The sequence below is a fragment of the Babylonia areolata genome, chromosome 11 (assembly GCF_041734735.1).
Source record: "Babylonia areolata isolate BAREFJ2019XMU chromosome 11, ASM4173473v1, whole genome shotgun sequence".
Lineage (NCBI taxonomy): Eukaryota > Metazoa > Mollusca > Gastropoda > Neogastropoda > Buccinidae > Babylonia > Babylonia areolata.
The window spans coordinates 24,111,226-24,120,458 of NC_134886.1; the positions used below are offsets into that span (position 1 = coordinate 24,111,226).

General features: G+C 44.7%; 2 protein-coding genes across 2 annotated transcripts in view; one reads left to right on the forward strand and one right to left on the reverse strand.

The window, feature by feature from the left end:
* The first annotated feature begins 254 nt into the window (after positions 1-254).
* LOC143287185 (uncharacterized) lies at positions 255-4,702 on the forward strand. Its single transcript, XM_076595127.1, has 3 exons — positions 255-277; positions 507-577; positions 2,210-4,702. Exons 1-3 carry the CDS (start codon positions 255-257, stop codon positions 4,573-4,575), a joined length of 2,460 nt encoding a protein of 819 aa, XP_076451242.1. The 3' UTR covers positions 4,576-4,702.
* Positions 4,703-6,611: 1,909 nt separating this feature from the next.
* Positions 6,612-9,233, reverse strand: part of LOC143287186 (C-type lectin lectoxin-Lio3-like) — a 10,198-nt gene continuing 7,576 nt past the window's right edge. The window contains exon 5 of the mRNA XM_076595128.1: positions 6,612-7,329. Coding sequence (XP_076451243.1) covers positions 7,238-7,329 — 92 coding nt within the window. The 3' untranslated portion in view covers positions 6,612-7,237. The remainder of the gene's footprint in view (positions 7,330-9,233) is intronic.

The following is a 9,233-nucleotide window of genomic DNA, read 5'->3' on the forward strand; positions in this document are numbered from 1 at the left end:
GTCGAACAGAAACGCATTCTATGATTGGTCGAACAGAAACATGCACTGTGACTGGCTTTGAGGGCCATCGGGGGAATAGCGTTTTCTGGCAGATGGTGACCCGACTGTCGGGGCATAGACATTGTTCCGGTAATCAAAAATTCATTTTCATTTTCTTTTATCCCAGCCAGCGGTAGAGCAGTGTGTCCTATGAAATGCCCTACGTCCTATGAAATCAATGATTATTCCACACTGCGAAACTCGCAACCATAAACATGAAGGAATCTGAGCGTATTCAGTGCTTAACAAATTTTCACCACCACCACCACCATCACCACTACCACCACCATGACCATGATCATCATCATCGTTGTCGTCGTCATTATCATTACCGTGATCGTCGTCATCTTCATCGTCATCATCAAGATTTCACCACCACCACCACTTTGCCCATTATCATCATCCACAAACCCCTCCTCCTCCTCATCAGCGCCATTTTTTTGACACATCATACATTGTGTTTCCAGTGCTTGGATTGTGGTCCAACATTACGACGTCCACGTGATAGATTCTGATTACCTGGAGAATGAGATAACAGGTATGTATGTATATCGGCATGTCCCGAACAGTAATATACCACGTTTGTATATAGTGCTTAACAAAGCCATAGAGCATCCAGTAGGTCACCAGAAATATACTTAAGTGTTTTTGCCTATCCCCTCTGTAGATTGGTAATTGTATTTTTTTTAATATGAAGGTATTTTTAGGACCCGAAAATTCGATTAGTTTTAGGTTGGGGGGTGCCTATATTGGGTGGATTGTATCAACTTTATTTCAAACCTGATAAAAAATCGAATGGTCAAAGCCCAAGGCTTGGATGAAGTAAATTTGCCCTGTTTTTTTCTGGTTTTACTGCATTAAGCTATTAATATATTTGATGTGGGTATTTGTAGTTTGTCACATTTCATTTTTGCACAATTTTCAGTGCTAATAAGGCTGTAAGCAGTCGGCTTTGCTATGTACAAGAAAACACGAACATGAGCTCAATGAAATGGATATGTTACGGAAATGACAATTCACACTTGTCCAGCGAAACATACCAAACTTGTGAAATAATGTGTAACTGTCATTGATTTAATCGATCGATTGATTGACTGTGAAAGAGGGGTGGGGGGAGTTAGTAGTCAGCATCAGGCAGTCTCGTTAGTTTATTTACCATGGTCACGTTTGCTTCTTTCCCAATGGAAACGCATTTCAAGTCAAGTTCAAACACATGTGAGAAAGTCTCCGGCGTAATTTGATCCTCACACTCCCTGTCTCACTGCATCTATCTCTGTGTCTGTCTCTCTTTCTCTCTCTCACCCCCACCCCTCATCTCTCTCTGTGATCATAAAAACACAACCTGCAAGCACACCTCTCAGAAGGGAAGGAAGGTGGCAGAATGGTAAAGTCACTTATCTGCTAATACAGTGTCTATGAGGGTCTGGGTTCTAATCCCGGTATCGCCCTTCCTAACAAGTCTGACAAGGATATAATACTGAGCGACTGGTCGTTCGGATGAGACGATAACTCGTATGCAGCAAGCATTTTACGTGCCAAAAAAACAAACAAAAGCAAACCCAGCCATGGTGACATAAGAGTGATGGCCTGGAGGTAACGCGTCCGCCTTGGAAAGCGAGAGAATCTGAGCGCGCTGGTTCGAATCACGGCTCAGCCGCCAATATTTTCTCCTCCTTCCACTAGACTTTGAGTGGTGGCCTGGACGCTAGTCATTCGGATGAGACGATAAACCGAGGTCCCGTGTGCAGCATGCACTTTGTGCACTTAAAAGAACCAAGAAAAATCCACTTCGATAGGAAAAACAAATAAAACTGCACGCATGGAAAAAAAGAAAGAAAAAAAGGTGGCGCTGTAGTGTAGCGACGCGCTCTCCCTGGGGAGAGCAGCCCAAATTTCACACAGAGAAATCTGTTGTGATGGAAAGAAAAATACAAATACAATAAGTGTTGTTGGCAAAATTTTGTAGGAGAACTCCACTCTGATAGTTTCACAAACATATATGCATGCACTCAAGGCCTGCCTGAAGCACGTAGGGTTATGCTGCTGGTCAGGCATCTGCCTAGCAGATGTGGTGTGGTGTATAGGGATTCGTCCAAACGCAGTGAAGTCTCCTTGAGTAAGTGAAACCGAAACCGGACCGTTGTGACTGACCGGCACCCATCGTTTTCAGGGTCCAGACAGTACGACGTGGTGGATCACTTCTACACGTTCATTCTACAGGTGTTCAACATCTCGCGCTCTGCAGCCACCGTCATCAACACCCCCAACCACCCCCTCAACAACTCCCTCAGTGATGGTGGCAGCAGTGGTATCAGTGATGGCGATGGCAGTGTTGTCAGTGATAGCGATGGCAGTATTGGCAGTGATGGCGATGGCAGTGATATCAGTGAAAACCAGAGCAACAGCAACAACGGCCAGGAGCCAGGGAGAGTCAGCGCCACACTTCCACAGACCGCAGCATCATCTGACCACAGCTCCACTGGAAGCTCAGAAGGTGATGATGTTTCTGTGGGAAGTAACGTCAGATCATCTCTCTCCACTGTCTCTGATTCCTCACGCAGTGCTGTGCAGGCAGGCAGTGGCAGAACCACTTTCATCAGACGAAGAAACCAATCCATTAGTGACCTCATCAGTCAGTTCACAACAGCTCCACCCGTGGGCAGCCTCTTGGCAATGGTTCCTGGAAGAAGAAGGAGCAGCATTGCACCGTCCAGAAGCAGAACCGGAAGCAGCAGTAGAAGTGGTCATGACAGAATTAGCAGCAGCAGCAGCAACAACAACAGAAATAACAGCAACAACAGCAATGGCAAAAGAATTAATGGAATCACCAGCAGCAACAGCGGCAGAAAAAACCCAACAACAACCACCACCACCACCACCACCAACACCAGCAGCAGCGGCAGCAGCACGATACAAGTGTTGGTCTCCCTGGCCAGCGGGCAGAGCATGGAGCTGACCTTGCCCTCTCTGACGTCATTCGAGGAGGCCTTTGAGCGACGTCTGTCCACCACGGGCTATGACATCAGCGCGGACGACCCTTTCCACCAGCTGAAGCAGGACGTGCCCACGTTCAGAGATCTGTTCCCCCAGCCCCTGCCCCGCTCCTCCCTGGCCCTGTCGGCATCCTCAGCCCCGTCCTCAGGGAATCCTTTCTTCCAGGCCTTCGGGTCCCCCACCTCCACCTCCTTCACACGCCAGACCCGCCCCCTGCCCACCACCACAGGGATGCGTCAGACTTTCAGTTCTGGTTTTGGAACAGGAGGACGTGGCACGAACAGAGGAAACCAGTTTGGTGATCTTGGAGGTCGTTTTGGCCAGGCTAGTCACCAGACCATCGGCGGTTTCCCTTCCAGTGGTGACATTTTTCAGCGCCCCAGTATAAACACCAGGTTCACTGGAACCTCGATAGGTTTTCCAGCCAGCAGTGGGAGCGGTAGGGATACTTTTTCAAACAGCCGAAATGCTTTTCAGCGACTTGGTGCAAACACTCCATTGTCTGGAGGTCAGTTTCCACAACTGAATAACGACAGAAATAGTTTAGGATTTCTCTCCAATCGAAATTTTGCTCCAATTCTGGACACAAATGCTGCGTTTACTGGTGGAAGTGTAGGCAGTTTATTTTCCAGTTCTCAAAGAAACCCTTTTGGAAACGTGAACACGCCACCCACACTCACAGCATTCAGAAACACAGATTTGTCAAGAACCGGTTCACGCTCTGGATTTCCAGACACGAGTTCTCTTTTTGGGCGGTTCTCTCAAGCAGCAAGAACCAATCAAATCACTCAAGGATTCGGGACGAGAGGTGCTCTGAACTCTAACGGTTTCAGAAGCAACGGACGTACTCCGCAAAACACGGATTTCGGTTTTGTGCCAATGCCCACTTCAGCAAACCGTTTCAGTGGGCAGCAAATCCCTTTAATCAGGCAGCCGACTTTGGGCGGCGATGTGTTTAGCGGACGTCGTCAAGGGAACAGTTTATTTGGGCAGCTGGACAACAGCTGGAACAGAGGGTTACCCCAGCAGTTCCTCAGTTCTTCCGCTGGACGAGACGATTCCACATTTCCAGGAGGATCACCGGCTTTCCCAAACAGGTGGTTGGGACAATTCCCTGGTGGCAGTCCGTTCAGTTTGTCGACAACTCCGCGCAACCACATGGTCAGCTTTACAGGAAACCGTCCGTCCACCAACACCTTCTTTAGCGGAACCGGAACCACTGGATTTCAGCCTCGATCGAGTTCAACCAATCTGCTCACAGGAAACTTTCCCACGTCGTCAACATCCTTATTTGGACGAACGGAAAGCCAGTTTTCAAATCATGCGCTTCCAATGAACGGAGACAACTGGAACCAGGGAGGCGCTCTTAATTCCTTTGCTCCTAACGTGATGCAGAGTAGAGGTGGAGGCATTGGCAGACCGTTCAACCCTTTACTGAGGAATGATTGGTTTAATGCAGGTTCCGTGCAACAAAATGTGGGATCTCCAGCATCCAGTTTATTTCCCAGGAGATTTACCTCCCGCTCCTTCAGTGCAGGGTGAAGACACTGACGTCATCATGAGTTTGACAAACTGAATCACATGCTGTTGACATACGTTCGCGTTCTGCGAATTACATTGTGTCAAGTCAAAGAGAATACACAACAACAACAACGACAACAACAGTAAATCATTTGTCATCGTATCAGCTCTCGGAACATGCGCTGCATTGTGTTTTCCACATGGAATATATCACTGACTATTCAAAGATTGTGTGTGGATTATCTTTCTTTTGTGTAGTCCTCTCTCTCTATGTTTTACTCTTTCTGTAGTTTTGTAACTGGTCGTGTTCCGATGTCCACTGAGGTCCAGTTTCAGAATTAAAAACAACAACAACAAAACACCACCACCACCACAACAAAAAAACAACAACAGCAACAACAACAACAAAACCCGTTTGAAAAGTGTACCGACTCAGTTTAGTGTCATGTTGGATCCTTTCATGTTTCTGTGTGTGTGTGTGTGTGTGTGTGTGTGTGTGTGTAAATGCTTGTATATGTATGTGTGTGTATCTGCAAGTGAGTGTAAACGCTTGAATGTATATGTGTGTGTAAATTTGTATATATATATATATATATATATATATATATATATATATATATATATATCTGTGTGTGTGTGTGTGTGTGTGTGTGTGTGTGTGTGTGTGTGTAACTGCTTGTGTGTATATGTGTGTATTTGCAAGTGTGTGTAAACGCTTGAATGTATATGTGTGTGTAAATTTGTATATATATATATATATATATATATATATGTGTGTGTGTGTGTGTGTGTGTGTGTGTGTGTGTGTGTGTAACTGCTTGTGTGTATATGTGTGTATTTGCAAGTGTGTGTAAACGCTTGTATGTATATATGTATGTATGTATGTATATATATATACACACATATATATATATATATATGTATGTGTGTGTGTGTGTGTGTGTGTGTGTGTGTGTGCAACTGATTGTATCTACATGTATCTACAATTGTGTGTAAATGCTTGTATATATGTGTGTAAATGTGTGTGTGTGTGTGTGTGTGTGTGTATGCAAGTGTGTAAGCGATTGTATGTATCTGTGTGTGTGTGTGTGTGTGTGTGTGTGTGTGTGTGTGAATGATTGTACGTATATTTGCATATATGCAAGTGTGTAAGCGATTGTATGTATATGTGTGAGGTGTTTTTTTTTGATAATTTTTTTTTATAATTTCTGTGTGTGTGTGTGTGTGTGTGTGTGTGTGTGTGTGTGACGCTGCGTGTAGTCATGACAGAGATGGTGTACGTGACTTTTTATTTATTCATACCACTAGAATACGTGTGGACGTGCATGCATGAGTGAGTGATATGCCCTGGGGTTATCGCGGCCCTCCACTCGAGAGCTCACACCACTCGTCAGTTGACATCGAAGTGTGCTCCGATGATGGAGTGCATGCCGTTAGCGTCAGATCCTCATGCCTTTCAACACTAGCAATTTCAGTTTATTTGTGGTGTCTCCATCCTCATATATTTTCCCGTTATCATCATCATCATCGTTATCTTTTTTTTTTCCTTTTTACATCTTCCATTGCATGAAAAATACAACATAACATAAAAACACACAGCTTTATAACAAGCGTAATGAATCAGTCAAAATTGTCTGTGTTATCACAAAGATGGACAAGTGTGTGTGTGTGTGTGTGTGTGTGTGTGTGTGTGTGTGTTCGCGCGTGCGTGTACGTGTGAATATGTGAATGTGTTTTTTTGTTTGTGTATGAGAGTGTGTTTCTTTCTCTAGTTTAACGTCTTTTTACTGATAGGGTTATCAAACATCTGAATGTGTCAGTGTGTAGATGCGCGTGCATCCATGCGTATCCAAGTGCTCTCTTGCAAGCACGTGCGAACCTATACCCATGCGAGTGCATTCACACTTAATCTATCGTTATTGATCACCATTACGCACTGAACTGCATTCACACTTAATCTATCGTTATTGATCACCATTGCGCACTGATCTGCATTCACACTTAATCTATCGTTATTGATCACAATTGCGCACTGAACTGCATTGCTTCACTTTACTTCCATCAAATAAAAAAAAATCGCATGTACACAGAAAAGCAGCACACACAATGACTTTGTTTCATCAAGAGAAAAAAAAATCCAGTCAAGAATCGAAATGAAAATGTGTACATCAACATCTAAGAGACTGACAAATTCAATTTCAGATTCCGTAATGGGACATTTGTTTTCTTTTGATGTGGGCAAACCCATATTCGCCACATCACAACCACTGAATGTTGAGATTGACATTGCAGTAGGCAATACGAACAGGTTGCAGCGTGTGCCACAGACGTACGCACAAAACAATCCGAGGAAGTAATGAAATAGATAAATTTCAAATGACTGTGGAAACATGTGTGTGTGTGTGTGTGTGTGTGTGTGTGTGTGTGTGTGTGTGTGTGCGCGCGCGTTTGCGTGCATGTTTGTGTGTCCAGTATGTGTTTGTGTGTCAGAGTGTGTCAGTGTGAGTGATTTCGTGTGTGCATGCGAGCGTACGTGTGCCCTGTTTGATTACAATGCTTGTGCGATTTCCTTTCTACCGAATGAATGTTTTAGAACGAGTAAGTATTTAACATGAAAAACAGCATCCCCGAATCACCGCTTCTTCTTATCATCATTACAATTTTTTGTACACTGAGAGATGGTCTACTCCTCGCACTGGCACATCAGACAGTTGTTGTCATCCACCATGTAACCGCTCAGACCGCAATCCAAGGAACAGTCAAAAGTCGGACAGCCTGCAACATACACAGTCATGGCAAAAGAGATACATCTTATTGATCAATCAGTCAGTCAATCGATCCATCAATCAGTCAATCAATCGACCAATAAATTAATCAATCAATTAATCAATCAACCAACTAACCAATAAACCACTCACTCAATCAAATCGTTTTCCAAAGTCAAGCAATCACGACCATATCACCAACACAGTCACATTCCAATCCTCAAACATATCAAATCCAATGACATACCAACCCTGAAATAATACAATCATGACCCGGGACTTCAAAGTAGTCACAAACTAGCCCCCATGCAACCCTGTTCCAATCATAACTCTGCCTTATTAAAATAACCCAGTCACTGGCCTACCCTCAAACCACAACAACGATCACACAACTCCAAGCAAACAGCCCGACCATGAAACAGACTGAAATCAGCCACAACCTAACTCTTAAAACAGTCCAAACCAATCAAAACTTCAGAGAAAAGGTTAAAGGTTTCACATCCTGTTACGGTCATTGGGGCATTGAATTCATATCCACTGTGTCTAGGGCTTGGCTTAGGAAGGCAGTGAATTGATATCCACTGTGTCCAGGGCTGGGTTTAGGAAGGCAGTGAATTGATATCCACTGTGTCTAGGGCTGGGCTTAGGAAGGCAGTGAATTGATATCCACTGTGTCTAGGGCTGGGCTTAGGAAGGCAGTGAATTGATATCCACTGTGTCCAGGGCTGGGTTTTGGAAGGCAGTGAATTGATATCCACTGTGTCTAGGGCTGGGCTTAGGAAGGCAGTGAATTGATATCCACTGTGTCCATGGCTGGGCTTAGGAAGGCAGTGAATTCATATCCACTGTGTCTTGGGCTGGGTTTAGGAAGGCAGTGAATTGATATCCACTGTGTCTAGGGCTGGGCTTAGGAAGGCAGTGAATTGATATCCACTGTGTCTAGGGCTGGGCTTAGGAAGGCAGTGAATTGATATCCACTGTGTCTAGGGCTGGGCTTAGGAAGGCAGTGAATTGATATCCACTGTGTCTAGGACTGGCTTTTGGAAGGCAGTGAATTGATATCCACTGTGTCTACGGCTGGGCACAGGAAGGCAGTGAATTGATATCCACTGTGTCCATGGCTGGGCTTAGGAAGGCAGTGAATTGATATCCACTGTGTCTAGGGATGGATTTAGCAAGGCAGTGAATTCATATCCACTGTGTCTAGGGCTGGGCTTAGGAAGGCAGGGCCCAGTCCTCTGTTGTAACGTTCCTCAACCGATGTCCGGCACGGTACCCAATCACACCTGTGTGGAGTGCGGAAAATCGGATTACAGTGCCTGCCCCAAGGACACATCATGCTGTAGCGGGGTCTCGACCTCTGATCACTGGTGAACACTGGATCACAAATTAAAGGCCTAACCTGTTCTGCCACAGCGCCTAAGACCAACCAATCAAATCAAGTTGATCACAACCTTTGTCATCAAACAGTTCGAATCAGTCACATCCAACCTTCATACACTCTGAACCAATCACAACCCAACCTTGAAACAACTAAAGTTCTCAACCTTCATACACTCTGAACCAATCACAACCCAACCTTGAAACAACTAAAGTTCTCAACCTTCATACACTCTGAACCAATCACAGCCCAACCTTGAAACAACCAAAGTTCTCAACCTTCATACACTCTGAACCAATCACAACCCAACCTTGAAACAACCAAAGTTCTCAACCTTCATACATTTGAACCAATCACAACCCAACCTTGAAACAACTAAAGTTCTCAACCTTCATACACTCTGAACCAATCACAACCCAACCTTGAAACAACTAAAGTTCTCAACCTTCATACACTCTGAACCAATCACAACCCAACCTTGAAACAACCAAAGTTCTCAACCTTCATACATTTGAACCAATCACAACCCAACC

Bases quoted from the DNA above. Each gene is read 5' to 3' on its own strand.
- LOC143287185 (XM_076595127.1), top strand. From the start codon at position 255: ATGAAGGAATCTGAGCGTATTCA. The intron at 278-506 runs GTGCTTAACAAA...TTGTGTTTCCAG, and splicing joins AAGGAATCTGAGCGTATTCA to TGCTTGGATTGTGGTCCAAC. The intron at 578-2,209 runs GTATGTATGTAT...CATCGTTTTCAG, and splicing joins CCTGGAGAATGAGATAACAG to GGTCCAGACAGTACGACGTG.